Here is a 22,868-nt window from a genome sequence, read left to right on the forward strand (position 1 = left end):
TGGTATAGAAGGCTACATAACATAAAATGGTAAAAATTTTAAAAGCTTCAGCTTTTTGGGACATCTGGGTAACTCAGTCAGTTAAGCAACTGCCTTTGGCTCAGGTCATGATCCCAGGGTCCTGAGATCGAGTCCCACATCAGGCTCTCTGCTCAGCAGGGAGTCTGCTTCCTGCTGTTGCTCCCCTTGCTTGTGCTCTCTCTCTCTCTCTCTCTGACAAATAAATAAAATATGAAAAAAAAAAGCGTCATCTTTTTGAGTGAGCCAATTAGTTTATCTAAAGCTTCAGTTTTCTATCTATAAATGGACATGGTAGAAATACCTACCATATAAGAGAGGATTCATTGAGATAATATATGAAAAGCTCAGACAGATGCTAAGTGCTCAATAAATGTTAACTATTTGTACCTTTAGCTGAGATATCCATAACAGGATAAGAGAATATAATTTTTAAAACCACCCATCCTATCCTAATATCCAAAACCCTCTACAACATGACCCAAGCCCAAATTTGAAGGCTGTTATCTACTTCTTTCCTTCGCATGTCTTGTACCTGCATTAGAGTAGCCATCATCAGGTCTCCTCTGGGCCTTTGCTTATGCATACCATAGCTACCATTCAATTCCTTCCATTTATTGAGAGATTATTTTTCAGGTCAGTATTTTATAATAACAGCTGATCCATTAGTTCCTAAGACATCACTAGAGGTTTTATGTGTTTTTGTTTTTGTTTTCTAACCGGAGAAAAACTACATTTAGTATTCCTGTTTTACAGAGGACAGGAGTGAATTTCTAAAAACAGCACAAGGAACCCTGATTTTTCTAACTTGCAACTCTGGGATCTAAAACACTGATTTTACTCTCTCAAAATCAACAATTCCATACCGTTGGCACAGGTAGGTGTTATGGACTGATTTGTATCCCTCCTGAATTTGTATGTTGAAGTTCTAGCCCCCAGTACAGCCATATTTGGAGGCAGGGCCTTTAAGGTTGAAGGAGGTCATACTAGCCCATAAGGACAGGACCTTCTTTCTGTAACACCAGAAAGCAGACCCACTGAACCTTGATCTTGGACTTCAGGCTTTCAGAACTGTGAAAAAATAAGTGTCTGTTGTTCAAGACACCCAGTCTGTGGTGTCTTGTGATGGTGCCCTGAGCAGACTAAGACAGTGGGTTTGTTACCCACCAAGGCCACAGAGACCCAGGCTCTCCAAAGCCTGCCCATGTTCCCTGTGCTCTTTCTAATTTCAGAACTGAAATAGGGGAGTAGCTAGGGGACTGCTCCTCTTCCTTCTCTCCCGCTCCACAAGCAGATGGCACCTTGCTTTCTTGCTTTTGTGAGTGTGGGTGTGTTTGGCATCATAATGAGTCCCCTGCGTGTCTGGGCTTGGAGAAGGAGAAATAACAACTGGAAGTTCCATTGTCTCTTCAGGCAGCGCCCTCCAGACGGAAGCTTCAATCCAGACTACACTGCCTGCAACACCTCCCAAAATTCTTACTTTCTCTCTACCTCAATCTTTTCATCCATAAAATGGGAATGATCGCAATTCCTTACGGGGTTATTTTTAAGACCGTGTGTCTAAAACAGTTGACACAAAACAGTGAACCATTGTCACAACTTTTATTGAATTTTTACCATGAGCTGCATCTAAATGTAATCTCTCTTTTCTCCTATTCCTTAGTCTTAGGACAATTATATCATGTGTGTTCTCTGTTTACTGACATCTTTTTTACAAATTAGGATATTAGTGACTGGCACACTACTAGGTATACAGGAAGAGCTTAATAAATAGCTAAACTGCATGGAAGTGAATTAAGAAAACTACACAAAATTTCTGTAAGACTTTGGAGGTGAGGTTTTTTGTTTGTTTTTTCAAATACCATTTCTTACCTTCTTCCATAGAAATTGCTGGGTACAAATATTGGAAGCAGAAAAAAAGACAGCACATTGGTTAATGCTATAGTTTTTCAGGTTGACTTATAATAAGAAAAGTGAAGTGCCAAAATTATAGCAATTGATATTCTGGGCTTAATCTATAGAAATTTGGTAGAGATTTGGTAACAGAATGATAAGCAAATATCCTATAGAAACTAATTCATTTATGAATCTTGTTGGAAATGGAGAACTTGCTTCTGGCAAGTCCACTCCCTTCCCACCCTAAAGTTCTGTAAGGATTGTGTTCTACTCATTTCTGAGTTAATGCACTTGCGTTATATTTTGGGAACTCAAAATTTGACTGGAATAAAAGGAAGGGAGGGAGGAAGAAAGGGAGGGGGGAGGGGGGAAGGAAAGAGAAAGAAAGGAAGAAAAGAAAGGAAGGAAGGGATGGAGGAAAGGACAGAGCGAGGGAGGGAGGAAGAAAACAGAAAGGCAACGATTCAAGTGTATGTGCATCTTCAGTAAATATATTTTTAATAGTGATCTGCAAATTTTTCCTTAAAGTTATAAAGTTAACTTTTCCTTAAGTTAAATAATAACTTAAATAAAGTTAAGTTATAAACTTAAATAAATATAAATTGCCTATACCTCTGCACTCAATAACCTCTCCCTGAGATTATTTTCTCCCTATGGTAACATTAAACAGAAAGATACAAAATAATACTATGGCAGCACCATCTACAACAGTTAAAAAGAAAAGATATGACCTAATAGTTTAGAAACTGATCGCACTCCATCAGAAACAACCCTGTGAGAGGTGACCCTTCAAGTCAGTGGCTCCGTCCTTGGGGCTCTTGGACTCAGAGATACCGGAGTATAGTAATAGGGGCTGCAAATTCTTCTTCAGGATGGACTTTTCCAAAAGTCTAATGTAAATCGCACTTAGGCTACACAAGCAAATTAAACATCACCCAGGGGGTCATGCTAGATCAGTTGCTTCAGCAGCTTCTCCACGGGCCTTTGAGAAATGAAGTAGGAAACCAAATTAAAGAAGCACTTCAATCTGGTTTGGTAAAAAAAAAACCAAAAAACCAAAAACCAAAAACTTTCCCAAAACACGGGGGAAATAACTAAAATACCACTTTGACAATCATATCATGAAAAATGTTCCTCATAAAATTTTAGATTAAAAAAAGATAGGGGGGCGCCTGGGTGGCTCAGCGGGTTAAGCCGCTGCCTTCGGCTCGGGTCATGATCTCGGGGTCCTGGGATCGAGCCCCGCATCGGGCTCTCTGCTCAGCAGGGAGCCTGCTTCCTCCTCTCTCTCTGCCTGCCTCTCTGCCTGCTTGTGATCTCTCTCTGTCAAATTAAAAAAAAAAAAAAAAAAAAAAAAAGATAGGAAGCGGTACTCCAGCTGTCCGCGGAAGCCGGTAAGATATGTATCCGTAAGGCCATGTGGAAACACTGCCTGGACGAAGGAGTCATGAGAGCGTTTTCTTCTTTCAAAACTCTCTCTGTAGTTGTCATCACAAGGTTGCAAAAGAAAAAGGAAAGAAAACCCAATGTAGGGCCAAGACAAGTGAGTAATAAAGTGACCGAGGACTGGCCGTAGGCTCATCTGTGACACCGACGCTACCGTCTGCGTTCTCCCCTTACAGCCTCCTGCAAGGCGCCTCTCCCTCCGCCTGGGGCCCCATCCCCATCCTTCCCCCCTGTCCAGGGGCCGGGGGTGAGGGCCATTTCTGAAGGGCCTCACCCAGCCCATCCCCACTGAGCTCTGCCACGGGGCAGCCCCACCTATTAAGGCAGAAAGGAGTTTATGAGCATTTGTCACTGTGGATGCCTTATTCCCCCCTGCTGCCATTTGAATAATACTGTCTAGCGAGCAAGCGGCCTCGATTAAGTAATAATTCAGTCTCACATTTATTCATCAAAGACGGATATCGCTGCTCAGCAGAGCTTCTGAAGAGTGTGGAACTGACACACCCCCCATGCCTCCCTCGCCAGCGCGGCTATAAGGTGCGTGCTAGCTGCAGAGATCATGGGGGACTCCAAGCTGGGGAGCCATCCCAGAAGGTGTCACCGACATTGGAACATTTATTTGCAATGTCTTCTAAAGCCAAAGGAAAGGAGTTGCAGAGAAGGACTTCAGATGGCCACAGGAGGTTATCTGGGCAGGGGGCCATTTAGGGATCCTCTCCCGGGCAGGAAGGCAGCCCTGGGAGAGAAGGAGCAGGCTTCCCCATGACACACACACTGGGTTCAAGTTATCAGCACACTCACATATGGTGGGTTTGAGACCGCTGGGGGGCTGGTACGGCTGAGACCACCAGAACTCACGCTGCTTCCTGTGCACAAAGAAATACACCGCGAGGGGGGAGAAGTCAATCCAGGTCAACCCAGGTGAATCAGATCCAGTGTTTCCTAGAATTCTGCTGCCTCCACCCATGGGAAGATGGAGGTTTCTTCTCCAAACACATCCCCAAATAGTCTCTAAATACACAGGCTTTCTCAGCACTCTTTTCCTGCCTCACAGGATCCTTCCAGAGCAACTCTGACTTCTGAAAATCCTGCGGTGACCGAAAGATCACAGGCCCCAGGGCTTCGGTTACTGGCCCAGGGGCCCCTGCCTCTCCCACGGCTTTGCCTGCCTCACCTTGCCTCTGAGTCTTCACGGCCTGTCCCGGTCCCCCCCTGGGCTGGTGGTGTTCTCCAGTTCTCTTAGAGCCACGTGGATTTTGCTCCTTGTGCATTAAGCCAGTAAAGCTGTCATTTCTGTGGGCGCCTTGCAAGGCCCCCACCAGAGCCATAAGGACTAATCTCATGAGGTCTTTATCCTTGTTCGTGGCAGCCCCTACAGCTCGGGTCATCCCTTATCCTCTGCACATTAATTCCTGTCAGGCTCCACCCACCCCCACCCCAAGCTCTTCCCCACACCGGGTAGATCTTGGGGTCAGTCCTTCCCCGAGTCTCCCTGACTTCAGCCTCTACTGTGAGTGAGTGAGCCCTTTGCCTCGCTCTAACCCAAGCCCGGGTCTCCTAAGGGGGCTGCTCCCCTGTACCTTTCAAGAGGTGGTTAGTTTCCTCTCCCACCGCCAATGGGCCGCTGGTCAACCAGCTCTGGGGGACCGGCTGGAGCAGATGAGCTGCTCTGCTGATATCTCTCAAGTTAGTACTCTCCTGGTGACTGATTTCCAGCTGCCACCTGACCTTGCTGACTGAGGACATGAGGACAGAGCACACGGGCTCTGGGAGCTGCCTCCAGCCCACCACTCAGTGCACTTGGCCTCGACTCCATGGGCCTGAGGTGGGGTCTTGGCCATCTCCAGATCATGCCTACTCACTCTCATGCTCTCAACATGATTCTGGCATGATTTTCCTTCCAGTTCTCACTCAGTGTTCATTCAGCCTCAGGCAGTGCCTCCCAGTGTCCCAGCCCAGACCTTTTCAGTATCAGTAACTCAATCTCACCTTCCAGCATCCCTTTCTTCTCCCAACATCTCTTGCCTTCCCAGCCCCAATAATCTGCTAACCTCCTGTGCACCTATAACCCATTATCTTACTTCCTTTCCACTGACCCTTACTCCCTCATTTCTCTCCTTACTAGCTTAAGCATCAGGGTCCATCATTACAACACTCCCATGCCCTTTTCTAGATTTACTGTTAAATCCAATTCTGCCTCATCCGGACCTGCCTTCCAGGAAGCAAACCGGAATCATTTCAAATGCATGACATTTAACCTTGCGTGGGCCAATCATGCTGACTGTACCATATTTACCTAATGCATCTGCTGGCAGGTTCTCATAGAAAATGTCGAACTTTCTACTCTCTTCTTCCCAGCACCTCCTTACCCATCCTTATTCTCAGCTTATGACATCACTTCTTATTTCACTGAGGAAATCACAGTGGTTAATAGAGAACTTCCACAAGCTCCCACAATATCCATGTCCACACACTCAGGATTCTCTGCTGTTACTGTTACTGTTTATGATCCTGTATAAGGTCAACCCCTCTGCTTGCACATCATTGAACTTTAAACAGGCCCACTTATACATAGATTTTTTTTTCAATAAATATAGTACAGTATTGCAAATGTATTTTCTCTTCCTTATGATTTTCTTATGGATATTTTCTTTTCTCTAGATTAGTTCATTCTAAGAATACAATATATAATACATTTCACACACAAAATATGTGTGAATCCACTGTTTACATTACTGATCAGTTGTAGGCTCTCGGTAGTTAGGTTTGGGGGGGTCAGAAGTCATATACAGGTTTCTGACTGCATAAGGGGCCAACACCTCTAATCCCTGCGTTGTTCAACTGTCAACTGTATGAGATTATCTCTCCTCAGTCTGCTCAAAGACATTGACAATGGCAATTCTTTTCTCTTTTTGCTCTATCATAAAAGTTTTCTCTGTCACTGGACTGTTCCCACCAGCATTATGAACCTCATCAAAAAAGTTCTCCCCTACCATTCCACTTTCCCAGCTATTTCTCCATCGCTCTGCTCTGCTTTGTAGTAAAAGGTCTCATGCCATTAATTTCTTCAAATCCCACTCTGCTAGGACTTTGGTACCATCCCTCCATTGAAATTGCTTTTATCAAGATCCCCTGTGACTGCCATATTGTCAGATCCAATGGTGACTTCTCAGTCCTCTCTACAGCAGCTGACGTGGTTGATTTTCACCCTGCCTCATTGGTCACTCCTTCTTAATCTCTATTGTTGGCTCCTTTCCTTCTTTGATTTCTTAACATTGGCTGAGCCTTGGATCTTTTCCTATCTTCTACCTTTACTCATTCCCTGGGACCTCAAGAACACAAAAGTGAGGGTCATGGGTTCAGATTCAATAGCCAAGGATTCAACTCAGCATCGAATGATTAATAGAGGGAGTTAGAATTATCTTCTTAAGTTTGAGTTTCACAAGTGCTTTTCTCTCTTTTCTAGCCGATCTCCTTGGTATTTAAGATGCTTAAGGTATGTGGATAAGTTGACTTTCGGATTAAGGGGCCAGTGTATATGTTTATCCATCCACTTGTCTCCCTTTACCCCATCTTAACTGCAGTAACAGAAGCCTGAGAAAACATTTTATTTCCTGAAGGCTCAGTCCTAAGTCCAGGAGTGAGAATTTTCTTACCTCTTCAGAAGGTGGTTAGAAGGTATTAGGCCAGCACAGGTACCAAGGTCTGAGATTTTCCGGGCCTGCCACCAAAGGGCATCGTTCTGGTCCACAATCTGAAGGATGTCCCCCTTCTGGAAAGGCAACCCTGCGTCCATGCAGGGGATGGCGGGATCCTCCTGGGGCCAGTACTCCGTCATGGCGCGAACATACACCTGACAGCAGGTGCAAAATGTCCCCATCAAAAGAACCCTTGGCCATGGGTTGTCAAGACTTAAAACCATTTCCCCACTCCTCTACCTACTGTTGCTGTCTTGTCTCCCCATACTCTCCAAAAGGGAGAACTTGCCTCTTTAACTGAGTCTAAGATCCATGGAAAAAGGTGACTTTGGTAACACAATCTTTTAGTGCTAGGAAGTTTTTGTTCCAGTGTTTCCCATTCTTGATGTTATTTTTTAAAACTTCTTGTACCCCATCTCCTTTTAGCGCATTCGTTTACTCATTTGCCTCTCATGTCATCAGTATTGAAAAATGGGCAACACATTATAAAGAAGGGTGCTATGATACAAAATATTAAGTCACTGTCACTGGTATTTGAGAATTTACTGTGTGTGATTAGGAAGGCACAGTACATTCTTACCGTCTTCTGGCTATTAACAGGAGGGGCAGAAACTGGAACCACCTTGAACATTATTGTGCCGCGAGACATGGCCTAGAAAACGTCAAAGGGGAGGGGATAACAAGTCACAGGGTCCACTGGGTTACTGGGGTTCCACACAGGGAGTTACAACACTTTAAGGATGACATCCCCCCATGGAGATTTTACAAGGGTTCAACAGCTAAATATCACCATGCAGAAGTGGAAATCAGGAAGAAATACAGCCCAGCTTCTGCCTGGCTGTGGGGCTCTGGAGTCTCTGGCCTGCTGAGCCCTACCCTGAGGCCCGGCCTCTCCCAGGAACACTCCATCTTGCAACCTTATTCAACAAGGTCTTCTTCCCGCAGATGCTGGGGAAGGAGATGAGGTCTCAGTCGGACATCCCTTCCTCAAAAGTCCATCAGTAATTACTTCCTGAGCCCCTATTCCCACACTAGGCAGCCCACTCTGATGGGGGAGAGGGGGCTCCATAGTCTTCTGGGGAGACTGACAGCTCCAAGTTAATGGTGGGAATGGGGAGCCCTCACACATTTTGAGGAGACAGGGAACCTCTCAGCCTGATGGGAAAGGTAAGATGCTCCTGCCACAGGCACTGTGAGTCCAGAGAGGAACCAAACCTTGTCCTTACTCAGAGATTTCACAGCTCTGCCATCTTGGCTGTGCAGCTGCCACCAAAGTGGCACGAGTGGAGCCACATGCATCTGTGATGGACAGCTTGTCGAGCTCCATTCAAGGTGGCTTCGTGCTATCCAACACCTTGCAGCAATGGTTATTTGTGAAATATTTCAGTGCCTGGTATACTCCTTATGCCACCATGTCTCATCTCAGTCCCTGAGGCACATCTATGAAAATTTAGAGTTCCCCCAAAACCCAGTTGGGAACCACTAGTCTATATGATGGCTAGTCATCCATATCAGCCCCATGATTGGGGTATGAATGGGGTTGATGGCAGGGACATACCACTAGGACTGTGATTCAGACAAAGGTTTGAAAAGTTTCTTCCAGAAGAAACCATCATCTGGTCATAATTCCCCGGTCTCAACCACCAAGGACAGTGGCAGGGCAGCAAGGAAATCCCCCTCCCCACAGGCCAGCCTCCCAAGACATCTCTCCCACCCCGAAGCTACCTCAAGGGAGATGTTAAATAGATTCCAGCTGTATAAAAATGTTAGTGGAGTAAGGGTAGCTTATTCAGGTTCAGACTCCCCTCCAAAGTCTCAGTCTGCCCACCCCAGGCTCAGTTTCCCAAGAAGCAACCCAAACAACAAGGGACGTGGGCTGGGGAAACTGGCAGCCTTCCCGAGGCCGGAAGAGCAGGTTGGCAAGAGAAGTCTCCCGGCAGAAACCAGATTGGGGTGTGGGTTTGGGGGTTGAGCTGCACAGAAGCAGAAAAGTCTGGGGGTCTGGAGGAAGGAAGCTGCCCTCAGAGACCAAAGCGCCCTGACATTACGATGTCTGCACCATGGGCCAGACAGGCTCAGGACAGCCACAGCTTTGCACTGAGTCGTTGAAAAGGCAAACAGGAGACTGTTACCAGAATATGGATCACTTGCTCAGGGTCCAGTCCCTCAACGGGAACTCCATTCACTTCCACCAGTTTGTCTCCGGCATATAACAACCCTAGGCAAACAGGAACACAAAACAAAGAAGGGTACAGGGAACTGGTTAAAAAAAAAAAATAGAGGTAGCTACACCAAAGATTTTTAGCACACTCACTAACTCAAGCATGCTCTAACATTTAAAAATTTACTCTGAACTAATCCTAATCAACAGACTGGTTATTCTAGTGTACGCTTCCACAAAAGCACAGAAAACTGTATTTTTAACACCTCTTCACTGGGTACTAAGTGATGGTGATATTTTCATTGTTGCTAAACTGATGTTGCAAAACAAGGATAACACTAAAAGTAAAGATGTCAGCGTCAAGAGTAAATAAATGATCAATGATGAGGAAAGGGGTGGGGCATTCTTCTAAGAGGAAATGTGGAGGAACATGGTCAGTAGGATCAAGCTTTGAGAAATAGGAAGGAAGCAGGACAGTTGTCAGAGGGAGGAGATGAGATTCAGGATGACATCATGGAACAAAAATCCATGACAATGAAAATGTCAAGACAGTTATGGTCAATGTCAAATGTGCTAGAGAAGTAAAAATAAAACTGAGGCCAAAGGAAGGGCTGGGGGACTTAGCAACTAGGAATCCTTGTGGTCACTGCTCTAAGAATGGTGGGGTATGAAGCCAGGGCCAGGTCTGCAGGGCCCTGGGCAGTGAGGATGCAGGACAGCCGGCACAGAAACATAGCAATGAAAGGAAGAGATTCGGTTGACAGGTAGAAAGAGCAAGCAATGGGCACTGCAAGGTGGGGCAGAGCTATGCCTGTTGAAGGCAGAAGGACCAGGGGAAGAGCAGGAGGTGGGAATATGGAGCAGGCAAACCTGAACTTGCATCCTGACTAGAATTGTGCAACCTCGAGCATGTTACTTACTTAATCTTTTTGAGCCTCAGTTTCCTTTTCTACAGAATGGCTAATATTAGCTTGTTGGGTCACCACAAGAATGTAAACTGAGTGGACATGAAAATGTGGCCTCAGTGAAGGAGGGGAACAGGATTCTCTGGAATATTTATTCCCTCCTTCTTAGTAACTGAGCAATGCCATGCATAGAAGCCTTGACCATGGTTAAGAAAGAAGGGTTGCCCTGGAAAGACTAAACAACTGAGAGTTTCCTATTTCTCTGGGTACGCATGTGCCCTGCTTCTCCAGCTTACCACTCCTCTCAGCCAGCCCGCCGTGGATAACTCTGGCCACCAGGATGTCCCCTGTCATCTCATGGCGCTTGATGGTAGCTCCCTGGGGAGAGAGTGCAGTGGAATCCCCCTTTTACCTAACATGACCACTCTTCAGGCGGCTTCCTTCAATATAGCTCTGGTTTGGTCAGAAGAGGGTATGTATACCAGCCAGAGCCATTCACTCAGCCTTGGCCAAACAAAGCCTCTATCCCACCACATAGATACAAAAGAATATTTAGATCCTTCCAAGGATAAAGAAAGCTTTTACCATTACAGCCTAATCAAAGAGACTGTTCTTAGAAAAATTAATGTCTCACTTAGCTTCCAATTAATAAAGAGAAAATACTTAGGTAAATACACTGGAATTTAGTGAAATTTATGTACACCAGAGGGCTAAATAATAAAATAAAATATGGGGCACCTGGGTGGCTCAGTCGGTTAAGCGTCTGACTCTTGATTTCAGCTCAGGTCATGATCTCAATGTTGTGAGATCGAGCCCCACATTTGGGCTCTGCAAGGGGCTCCGTGCTGAGTGTGGAGTCTGCTTAGGATTCTCTCTCCCTCTCCTGCCGACCCTCCCCTGGCTTGTGCTCTCACCCTCTCTCTCTCTTTCTCTCCCAATAAATAAATAAAATAAAATAAGTCTTATTTCTCACAGATTTTTCAACAAAGAAAAACACAAAGCAGAAGTCTTTCCTTGTGAAAACATTGTAACATATAATGTGTTTGAAACCACAGGCAAAAATCATTAGGACATCATGCTCTAGCCATTATCACGGATCCCCACATTATCTGAATACCTCAAACTATACCTGTGACTACAAACAAGAATATTTAACATTATATTAAATGATTACAGGAGATAATGTAGTTCACAATTAACCCTTAGCTCATAATTAACCCTTGGTTCACCATGAGCCCCAATATCATTCTGAGAAGATGAAGTGATTTCCTTACCAGGGGCTGCTGGTTTTTCACTATGCAAACAATCCTCATTGCCTCCTCACTCTCAGGGATATTGTCTGGCAATGGGGGAAGAAGAGGTTCAAAATTTTTCTGAGCCACGGTGTCATGGGCACTGAGCAAGGCCTAGGAACAGAGAAGGCAAGGTGAACAAAGGTGACACAGAGGACACACCCTTCTAGAAGAAGGTGAGCCAACACTCTGTAAGACACACCGCCACCATCACCACAACAACCAACACATGCATGCTGGGCATAGCCTTTTCTGTGGATTAACTCAATCTTCACAATCATGCCGTGAGGTGGGTTTATTTATTGTCCTCCTTCATAAAGAGATGAGGCACAGAGAGGTTAAGTGATACATAAGATATTCTTGCATTTCTCCTAAAATGTACTTTGTCACTTTCTCATTTCCTGCAAACCCAAGTAATCCATGGTGCTCCCATAAGCTTGAACTACAGAGTAACTTTTGTAAGGTTTTCCCTAATTAATGCAGAATGGGAGACAGCAATCAAAACATCTTGCTGGTTTCATTTGTCAGTGACTCCCAAGGATCTATGAGGAACAGAGTAAGAAAAAGTAGTTTCCTGATTTAGGGTGTGATCAAAGAGTTCCTTCTAATGGCCCATTATGTTAAATGTTCAGTTCATTGGGTAGGGAAGTAGTCATTCCATAGCCCAACATGAGACTGATGGACAGAACTTCACTGGAACTCAGAGAAAACTGTCTAGGGTTATCTTGTGAACTGAAAATTTGACTCATAAATTCCATTGCTCCAAATGCAGAGAGTCTCTTAAAGTTCTCATTTGTTGATAAACTGGACTCAAACTCTATGAGTACTATGAGACAGGCTTCTGTTCTACAATCAAACGTTCTTTAATCAAATGTCCTTCATATATACTCTCTGATTGAGTTGATCACCCTTACACTATATTTTCAGAACATCTTCACACTCTTCGTCCAAAACTTAAAATATTTCCAAGTTGGAAAGGAAGTATACTACCCTGATTGTCCCCCAGAATTTTGGAGGGGCAATGGCTTTTCAGGGTGGGAACAAGACATCATGGAAAGTTCTGGACGTTTCATAAATATGACAGGCTTGGCTCCATGGCTAACACAGAACCAGTCACATCTGAGTCCCACATCTTTAAGAACAATCTGTTGGTCACCCACGTACAGTAATAGAGCATCTATTCAGAAAGTACATTTCCTATCACCCTTATTTCTTCTTGCCAACTTTGCCCACGTGCCAGATGGGCATATCTTGTCTATTTTAGCAAGCACTTGCCTTAAAGTGTGGATCCTGGAGGATTTGTTTCAGCTCTTGGATCTCAGGGGATTTAGGAGTTTCACGTAATATCCCCACTACCTGATTGGTGGAAAAGCATACACTGTAAAATTTTTAAAAATCTTCATCACCTAGTTAACACCACCCAAGCTGGATGACAGATACATTGACCAGCATGTTATTGACCTAAGAAAAGCTGTTACTGAAATCTTCCTTTTTATCTTTAAAGTCAGGGCCTAGGATCTTCCCTCATTCATTCAACTTAGCTACAGCAGGTAGAATGCAAGATTTGGGGATGGTCTAAACCTCAATGCCTCCATCCTGGCATGCCAGAGGCTTCAAGGAGGAACAAATACAATTTTGTAATATGTATCAAGGCAATTCCCCTCCAGTGGCGCTAAGACAACAGCTTGTTAATATGAATCTTTACCGTCAGGCTAAGTTGTCTGAGTTCTCCAGGCACAGGCTTAAATGCCTGAAGAACTCAGGGAGCTTAATCCCATGGGATGTTCCATTTGTCATGTAGAAAATGGGAATAATAATTTGTTTTTTAGGACTTATTATTCGATTACCAATTCTAATATTTGTTGCAGTAAAAAAGTGTTAAACATTCTAATTCTGATCTCTTTCCTGTTTGGGTGTAGACCTGCTTTCCGGGAGGACATAAAACCTTTCAAGACTTTACTGAACCCCAGGAAACCCCAGCAGTTGAGCCTTATTATATACAGTCAAATGAAAACAGTAGTTTACTAAGCTTTATCTCCATTCCCTAGGATTACATGTGAATAAAATATCATGTGTGTATTTTCCTGGGGACAACTGAGAAGAATTTGAATCGTTGATTACTGGAACTGAGGGTACAGTGCTTCTTTTTTTTTCTATTTCTTTTAATATGGTTTGTGTAAAAAGTAATAATAAAAGGGATTACACTTATTCATCCATCAACAAGTATCTATTGAGTATCTACAATGTGCTAGGCACTGTTTTCAGTGATACAAATACAGTGGCAGACAAAAATCCCCATTCTCAAAAAAAAAATCTCCATTTTTACTTGATGAGAATTATGAAGATAAATAAAACAGGAAGGTGGACAGGGAGTGCTCTGAGGGGTTGCAATTTTAGATTGGTGACCCGAGAAAGCCATAGTGAGAAGGTGACCTTTGGGTGGAGACCAGGAAATAAGGAAGCAAATCATGTGGCTATATGGGCAAGAGCATTATTGACATGGAATAGCAAGTCCAAAGGGCCTGTGGCAGAAGTCTGTCTGGTTCACACAACCACAAAGGGTTAATCTGACTAGAGTAGAATGAACAAGGGCTAGAGCACTGAGTGTTAAGTCAAAGAGGGATTACGTTATGTTTGGCTATCTATGAACTATGATGTGTACCCTGAAATGGGAAGTCATTGGGAGGGTTTGAAGCAGAGAAGTGACATGATTTGACACACCCTACAAGATCAGTTCAGTTGCTATGCTGAAATAGACTATAGAAGGGCAGGTGCAGAAGCAGACCAGGTAGGAGGCTATTTTGCAATTGTTGGTATATGAGATGATGAAGGTTTCTATTGGTGGCAGCGTGGAAGTGATAAGATTCTGGATATATTTTGAACAAAGACATCATTACTGAGATGGAAAAGCTTGGCAGGGGAGTGGTCTTGGGTGTGGGGAAGATCAGGAGCTCATGGGACACGTTGAGTTTCCAGGGTCCATCAAGCATGCATCTACGTATGTTGGAGAGGAGACCGTTGGATATGAGAGTCTGGAGTTTAGGCAAAGTGCCCACTGAGAGATCTACATTGTAGAGAGATCTACATATACTCTAACAATATTTACCCTCGGATTACATAGGATAAACAGAGTCCAAGGTTTAGAGAAAAAAAGAGAGAAATGGGTACATGCTAAAAATGTTATTTTTTGTGTTTGAATTTGAAGGACTGACCAATTTTCTTCCTTCTATTGAAGCTCAATTAGAAACACCTGTGAGATGCATCATCCTCAATCCAACTTTGCCATTAGATCCTTTAATTCATTAAAGCCCCGCTATTCTGTGGATTAAAAACCACCTTACCTCACAGGATAATGTCTGTGCATGAGTTGTGGCAGGAACAAGTTTCTTTTCTTTAAATTCCAGGAGACAATCATAAACCTGCAGAGAGGCAGCGCCGGGAGAATGACATGTTGATAACGGACCACTAACGTCGGGGGTCAAAAGATCTGCAAGCGGAGAGCCAGGCCGGCCACGGCACCAGCAGTCGAGAGGCTGGTGTGCTGGGCTTTCCTAAGGTGTCTGTCACTGTCCATCAGAAATGGGCCAAGTCAGGTGGCTCCCACCCTCCAGGGGCTTGGTTATTGGTGGCCGCTGGAATCTGATCTTCCCCAGCCAGAGTCATTGATGAAAAGAAATGCAGACATTTACTCTTGTTAAATTAACAAGTGGGGTTTCCAGGGTGGAGGCCAATAGGGATTTGGAACCAGAGACCTGTAGGAACCTCTGTGCTGGGCAAAGGCCACGGCATGCGCTGTGTGGCTCGGGGTTCCGCGGAGGATCTGAACAAGAGGCCGGGCACGCTGCAAGCACTGATGGCACTCGGCTCGTAGCTGTTTGCTTCCTTTTCCTCCCTTAATCATCCAGCAAAGTTTCAGTCACAAAAATTTCAGCTTCAGGGCGTCTGGATGGCTCAGTCAGTTAGCGGCTGCCTTTGGCTCAGATCATGACCTCAGGGTCCTGGGATCGAGCCCTGCATCGGGCTCTCTGCTCAGTGGGGAGTCTGCTTCTCCCTCTCCCGCTGCCCGCCACTCCTCCTGCTTGGGCTCCCCACCTCTCTCTCTGTCAAATCAATAAGTAAAATCTTAAAAAAAATTTTTTTTCAACTTCATCTCTGCTGACCTGAGGGATTTTTTTCCCCATACTGGGATCTGGAGTTGGCTTGAGGACACTCAGCCATGCCTCGCTCTGTGGTCCCATCCTTCCTCTGTTAGGAATCTACTTTCTCTCACAGATGGAGAGATGAGGCCCAAGAGGCCAGGTGGGCCCAGCCTTCCTCCATCTGGATCTGGGCTGACGGTGCTTCCTTGGGCTCCCTCCAAGCCCTTGCTCAGATCAGCCTGGAAGTGAGAAGGCTGGTGCCCTGACGCAGGGCCTGCAGGGGACACACAGCCTGCACAGGTGAGCGAGGGAATCCCTGTAGTGACAGGAGAACTCCTGTGTGAGCTACTCCCAGGAGGAAAAAACATGCCTGAGAGGAATCAGGAGGGTCTTTTTCTCCCCAGCTTTCTTGAGATGTCATTGACAGATAACACCGTGTGAGTTTAAGGTGCACCATATGTTGGGTTGATATCTGTATGTACACAAAAGGAGTTCCCCAGTAAGTTAACATCTCCATCCCCTCTCATAATGACAACTGTGTGTGTGAGACAGACTGTTGGAGATCTACCCTCTTCGCCACTTTCAAGTACATAATACAGTGTTACTAACCATAGTCATCATGGCCTACATTACATCCCTGGAAGTCATTATTCTCATAACTGGTACTTGGACCCTTTGACCAACATCTCCCCGTTTCCCCCAGCCCCAGCCCCTAGTCTCAGTCCCTATGAGCTCTACTTTTTTTAAACTTCACACACAAGTGAAAATATACGATACTTGTTTTTCTTTGACTTATTTCACTCAGCGAGATATCCATCCATATTGTCACAAAAGGGAAGATTTCTTTCTTTTTTATGGCTGAGTACCATTCCATTGTGTATTTTACCTCCGGGTGTGTATTCAAAGGAAACGAAATTACGAACTCAAAGAGATATCTGCACCCCCATGTTCACCACGGCTCTGTTCACAGCAGTCATGACGCGGAACCAGCCTAAGCGCCCAGCAGGAGAGGAACAGACAAAGAAATCAAGAGCTTTAAAACAAGCGCCGTGAGAGCACCTCTTAGTTCACGCTACAGATGTTGCCACTTTCTCTTATTTTGAAGAATGTATTAACATGCATCAAAAGACTGACCACATTTCACACTTAGCTGAAGGAAACACCCACATCCCCAAAAAATAACTTTAAAAGAATCTTTCTTAAAAATACCATTTGAACAAAATTATAATCACATAGTAGATGCTATTGTAGAGTGCATAAAATTTTAGCCACAAATTTTTTAAAAAAGAAATGTTCAGGATTAAAAAAAAAATTAAGATACGTAAACAGAACTGTAGATCTCTCATTTCCTGATTTCAAGAAACAAAGAGGAATACTTTTTTAAGAGTTATTTATTTATTTGGGGGGGGAGGGGCAGAGAGTGAGAATCTCCAAGCAGACTCCCCGCTGAACAGGGAGCCCAAGGCCGGGCTCCATCCCACCACCCATGAGATCATGACCTGAGCCGAAACCAAGAGTCAGATGCTCAACCGACTGAGCCACCCAGGCACCCCAAAGAGGAACAGTTTCTTAAAAGCATTTTTATTTGTCCTGAGTTTTAGCCTCAAGGAGAAAGGGTTGTAGACCGATGCTAAGGGTCCTGTCGATGGCAATTTGTGGTGGCCACTTTGTGATCCCAGGGTCCTCGAGAAGCAAAGAAACTGGGGGAGGAAAGAGGAACTGCCCACTTAAATTAACCCTTCGTAAGCTAAGAGGTTTGTGTAGCTCTTCTCTGAGGATTGCTATAATATTGTGATTTATAATAAGAATTATGTATTTGGTCCTAATGCTGGCTCAGAGCTCTTAAAACCCTTGGAATTCCCGAAGTGAGGAAATTGACAAAGATGCCTTTTTTTATGTTAATGGGGTGACTTCTGGAATGCACCTAAGGTTAAGGGTAGGTTGCCAGGAGAACCAACCATGTAATTAGACTTCAGATTTTCAGTCCCTTCCCCTACCCCCACCTCCACCTCCTCCTCTGGGGAACCAGAGGGGCTGAAGGTTGAATCCATCCCCAGTGACTAATGACTTAATCAACGACCCCTATGTAATGAAGCCTCCAGAAAAGCCCCAAAGGACTGGGTTTGTTAGAATTTCTGGTTTGGTGACCTTGTGGAGATCTAGGGGAGAGTGGAGGCGGGCATGGAAGTTCCACACCCCTTCCCACATGCCTTATCCTATCTATTTCTTCCATCTGGCTGTTCTGAGTTATATCCTTCTATAATAAACTGGTAATGTAGCAAGTAAAATATTTCTCTGAGTTCTGTGGGCTATAGCAAATTAATCACATCCAAGGAGAAGGTCATGGGAATCTCTGATTTATAGACCATTGGTCAGAAGTACAGGTAACAGCCTGGGCTTGTGACTGGCATCTGACATGGGGGGAACGGCAGCAGTCCCAGGAGACGTAACCCTTTCCCTATGGGATCTGATGCCATCTCCCGAGAGAGAGCGGCAGAACTGAGATCAATTACAGACATCCACTAGCACCTGGAAACTGTTGCTGGGGGGGGCCCCATCCCCATGTTGGAAGTTCTCAGAACACACAAAGAACTGCCTTCTGAGAAATGTACTAAGCTCAAATTCCCTGCCCATTGACCAGAGAGTGGCCCCGATGGGTGAGTAGTTTCCAGCTCCCACAGCAGCAAAGGCCTCCAGGTAATGGGGCGCTCACCTTCAGCAGAGCCTGCAGCCATGGGGAGTGGAGAAGATCGTACAGGAGACACACTCCATTCACGTCTCGGCTGTAGAACAGATTCAGCTCTCGCAGCACAAGCCTCAGGATCTGGGAGAGACCTGGGAAAGGGAGAGGGCAGAGGTGGGCGGCGAGCGGCGGTGAAGAAAGGCAGGTGTAAGTGTGAAAGAGAACTCCGACAGCGGGGACGAATGAGAGGACGTGACACTGGGTTTAAGGCCAAGGGCTCTGGTTCTATCACTGTAGGAACTTCAGAAAGTCATCCATCGACCTGAAGCCCAGTGTCCTTGGGGCAAAATAATCTGCTAGCTTTCCCATAGGGTTGTTGCTAACATTAGATGAAATAATAGATCATTTACAGATGTAAGATTTTATGAGAGCAATATTCTTTCCTTTCCCCCACCTTACCAGCCTTTGGTTTATTCCAAAATTATCTAGTTGTTTTCTGGATCCCCCTTCTCTAAGGCAAACAGTCATTTGTTTTCGCCTTTTCTGAAAGTTCTTATTGAAAGTGTTGTTGAAAAACTCTGACTATTGGAGCGTCTGGGTGGCTCAGTTGGTTAAATGTTAGACTCATGGTTTTGGCTCAGGTCATGATCTCAGGGTCATGGGACTGAACGTCCAGTCTCACTCTGCCCTCAGCAGGGAATCTGCTTGAGATGCTCTCTCCTTCTCCCTCTGCCCCTCCCCCTGCTTGTGCCCTCTCTTTCTCAAATAAATAATAGATAAATCTTAAAAAAAGAAGTACTCTAACTGCCAATAAGTGTTTAATACAAATCTCAGGATTCCACTGATTAAAGGAACTGAACAGATTTCAGCGAATGCTGTTTTTTTTTTACATGTTTTCATAGGCATTCTATTTTTGTAGTGATATTTTTAATGTGAAGTTCCAAATTTAAATAAAACATTAAGGAAAAGAGAAAAAAGGAGGTTCTGAATCCACTGTGCCTATCACCTTCCTTCGTGCCTTGGAATTACTTACATTCATCACTAATACAGGTAGTGTCCAACAAGTTCCTTATAAGAATCACAATAAATCTATCTAGGAGCCCTGTCCCTAAATTCGATCTCGCATCTAGAGTGACATTAGAAGGTCTTTCTGGTCCAGGAAGGAGTCCGGGCAACACATACCATTCTCCGGATGGGTTGCCGTGGATGGTTTCATGTTCTTCTTGTCCAGTGGATGTGCTCCTCTGTCTGACTGTATCCTTCCTGCCCAAGCTTTGGGGCGGAACTCAGCACTGGGAGCAGACCCGTAAACAGGACACAGCTCACTCGGTCACGCTGGCCCTGCAGCTCTCACGTGCTGGAATATATTTTCAACAACATTTACTGAGCAAGTGGAGCCCTATGCTACATCCGGGGACCCGTGTCCAACAAAACACTTGCCCTTGGCGCTTACTCTCTAAATTAACCAACCCTAGGAGTGAGCATTACTATTTCATGGAATACTCCTCCTTTTTTTTTTTTTTTAACAAGTAACAAACAAATACTTGTTTATTTCTCACCTAGTTAATTTTACCACCCGTCAGAGCTCAGAAGAGCCTTCCCTGGCGGGACTCCACTCAGGGACCCTGTTCCCTCTCACTGCACCTACAGCTCTTCTTGGCACTGATCACAATGGCAAGAGGCGTGGTTACGTCTGAGGCATACTCTTAGAGGTTATTTTCTACTGGGCTTTAGGAAGGATTGGTTTCAAGAAAGAGAAACCCAAAATAGTAGTGGCTAAACAGGGTAGAAGTTTATATCCTGCTTATATAAAAGTGTAGAGGTAGAGGCAGAGGCAGTTCAGGACAGGTAGGGCAACCTTGCTCCATGAAGTGCTCAGAGAATGGGCTCCCTCCAGTTCCTTGCTCTACCTTCCTAGGGTGTGTGGTGGTTCCCATCTTCCTGTTCCAAAATGGTGGTTGGAGCTCCAGCCATCACCTCTACTTTTCAGCCAGCAAAAGGAGGATTAAGAAAATGAGGGCAAAGGGAACATGCTCTCTGTTCTTTGTGGAAATTTCACAGAAGTTGCCTTATATAATGAAAAATCACCTTATGCCCTGGTATAACTTTAAAACACCTCACTGGACTTTCACGTTGCTGAAAAAAAAAAAAAAAACAACCCTTAAAATTAATTATCAGTGCCTAGAACCCAGCTTTTCTTTACCTAAAAATACAAAGTATTTTTGCATACTTTTAACATACATGGAATTTTCTGAAATGCTACTACCATAATTTAGAAATGAATTTACCTTGTTTTGCTTGGACTTTATCAAGTTGTTCACCCTCTCCAAAAATCATGTCAATAATGGTGAGGCTATTTTGCTTGATACACCTTTCATTGGCTTTTCCCCCCTGCCTTGTCTTAATAAATATCCCACTCTGTTACTGGTGTTTCCTGGGATCATTTTCCCAACAAATTATCCCATTAGAATCCTAAAAACTTAGCATTTAGGGCATCACTATAACATACCACTATCTGGCTGTTATCTGTGTCTGCATTCAAGGCTGCAGCTGTGTCCCTGGTGGATTTTTTTTTTTATAGGTGCAAACAGGTTGTTTCATTATATCTTTTGATGTGGTGGTAGTTCATTTACCTGTTGAAATTTACAATGTCTTATTGACAACGTTTATTTAACATCTTTTTATTACTAGGGCACCATACAGATGGTTTTTCTTTTTTCTTTTTTGAAGTTGTGTGTAAGCAAGCATCTTATTTTGGGTTTCCCCAGAATTAGACACAGAGCAAGGATCCCAGTGGGATGATTTGTTTGGAGAGTGATCCCAAGAAACACCAGTAGCAGAGTGGGATATTAAGACAAGGCCAGGAGAAAAAGCTCGTGAAAAGTGTATCAAGCAAGTGACTACTCTGGGCACTATGGAGCTTAATCCCTTGGGGGACTAAGGGACCAAAGTGGGGCGTATTTATACATCAATGTTGCCAGGCACTGGGTGAGGGCTTTTGTCAGCGAACGTTACTTCTAGTCCTTCCAGCCTCCTACATTCATACTCTCAGATAGTGAGTGTAGGCGCTGGCCCTTTGAGGTTGGCCTGGAGGGCACCAAAGCCGTAAGGACCAAAGGTCTATGGGCAGGGCAACAACAGCATTTGTTATCCAAGTAGGATAATAAAGGAGAAATTGGGATTTAAAAAAAAAAAAAGGGAGTATTGCAAATTAGTTTTTAGAGCCTGGGGTATTGCATCTGATATGGGTGAGAACCGCTGTCTAGAACTTAGGCTGTGGAGTTGAAGCAGGAGGGCTGTCTAGAAGAAGACAGATCATTATTATGTTGTCCCTAAATTCCCAGTGAGAAGGAAAGCAGTCATAGAATTTTAAACTGTCCCATACACACTGTCTCCCAGTCACACTGAAGTAGTCTACCTTGCTAGATTCTACCAAAACCTGACATCACATGCTTTTGCCCATGCCCACCACCACCCGCCTTGCCCAGCCCCAACCAAGTTAGGTTAAACCCTGCCATTTTCCCGCGTTCTAGTTTTTGAGCACTCTGTCGAATCATTTAGCGCAACATTTGCATGTATGACTTACCTCCCCTCCTAAGAGGGGAGCACATGGAGGGAGGGTAGGTCATTGAAAAGGAAGGTGGAAGGCGCCTGGGTGGCTCAGTGGGTTAAGCTGCTGCCTTCGGCTCAAGGTTATGGTCTCAGGGTCCTGGGATCGAGTCCCCCATCGGGCTCTCTGCTCGGCGGGGAGTCTGCTTCCCTCTCTCTCTCTCTCTCTGCCTGCCTCTCTGTCTACTTGTGATCTCTATCAAATAGTGAATATAATCTTTAAAAAAAAAAGAAAAAAAGGAAAGAAAAGGGAGGTGGAGTATCTGCCAGACAGAAGTCAGAGCAGACAGACGGGTCCGACACCAAGCTGTCATATTCAGGCAAATGCTGGAAATGCTACCCAAAGGGCGGTTCACAGGTTACATCCTTAGAGAGGAAGTACAGATTACACAAGCCTACCGCTATCTCTGCATCGTAAGGTGGACCACATTTCTTCCATATTAATGTCCGAATGCCCATGTGCTGACCCAGGCTGTCCATGCAGCAGCCTGGGGCACCCGACTGTGCATTCCAGACTTGACCTGATTTGTGAGGGAGGTTTACAGATAGACTGTGATTTCTATAGTGAATTATTTTAAGTATTAACATAGCTTCCAGTAACTCTATGCTGACTCCAGGGTTGCAGAAAATGAATTCATACATGCTAAAAAGCTTATGTTGAGTAAAACCTCCTTTCCCATGAAGTCATTAACAGCGATTTTCATCTCCATGACTTAGGGGGAATTCTAAAAACAGAGGTCACTGTCAGGTTCCTGTGACGAATTGCTGGGGACTGAATGGTGTTCCCCCAAATTCAGATGTTGGAGCCCTAACCCCACTGTGCCAGTATTTGGAGATGGAACCTTTGGGAGATAGGAGGCGGAGATGAGGCCACGACGGTGGGGGTCCCCATGATGGCATTAATGCCCTTGTAAGCAGAGACATCAGAGAGCTTGTCTCCATCAATGTCTCTGCCAGATGAAGACAGAGCGAGGAGGAGTCTCTTCGAGCTAGGAAGAAGGACGGCACCAGAACCGCCCAT

At 44.8% G+C, this 22,868-nt stretch overlaps 1 protein-coding gene across 1 annotated transcript in view; it reads right to left on the reverse strand.

Annotated features, from left to right (window-relative positions):
* Positions 1 to 22,868, reverse strand: part of MPP4 (MAGUK p55 scaffold protein 4) — a 40,738-nt gene extending 17,870 nt beyond the window's left edge. The window contains exons 1-11 of the mRNA XM_047722005.1: positions 22,690 to 22,868; positions 19,421 to 19,530; positions 18,269 to 18,390; positions 14,758 to 14,835; positions 12,692 to 12,772; positions 11,399 to 11,530; positions 10,421 to 10,502; positions 9,191 to 9,276; positions 7,639 to 7,710; positions 7,017 to 7,213; positions 4,162 to 4,226 (exon numbers count right to left, since the gene is read on the reverse strand). Coding sequence (XP_047577961.1) covers positions 4,162 to 4,226; positions 7,017 to 7,213; positions 7,639 to 7,710; positions 9,191 to 9,276; positions 10,421 to 10,502; positions 11,399 to 11,530; positions 12,692 to 12,772; positions 14,758 to 14,835; positions 18,269 to 18,390; positions 19,421 to 19,530; positions 22,690 to 22,868 — 1,204 coding nt within the window. The remainder of the gene's footprint in view (positions 1 to 4,161; positions 4,227 to 7,016; positions 7,214 to 7,638; positions 7,711 to 9,190; positions 9,277 to 10,420; positions 10,503 to 11,398; positions 11,531 to 12,691; positions 12,773 to 14,757; positions 14,836 to 18,268; positions 18,391 to 19,420; positions 19,531 to 22,689) is intronic.

This window comes from Lutra lutra, chromosome 3 (assembly GCF_902655055.1).
Source record: "Lutra lutra chromosome 3, mLutLut1.2, whole genome shotgun sequence".
Taxonomy (NCBI): domain Eukaryota; kingdom Metazoa; phylum Chordata; class Mammalia; order Carnivora; family Mustelidae; genus Lutra; species Lutra lutra.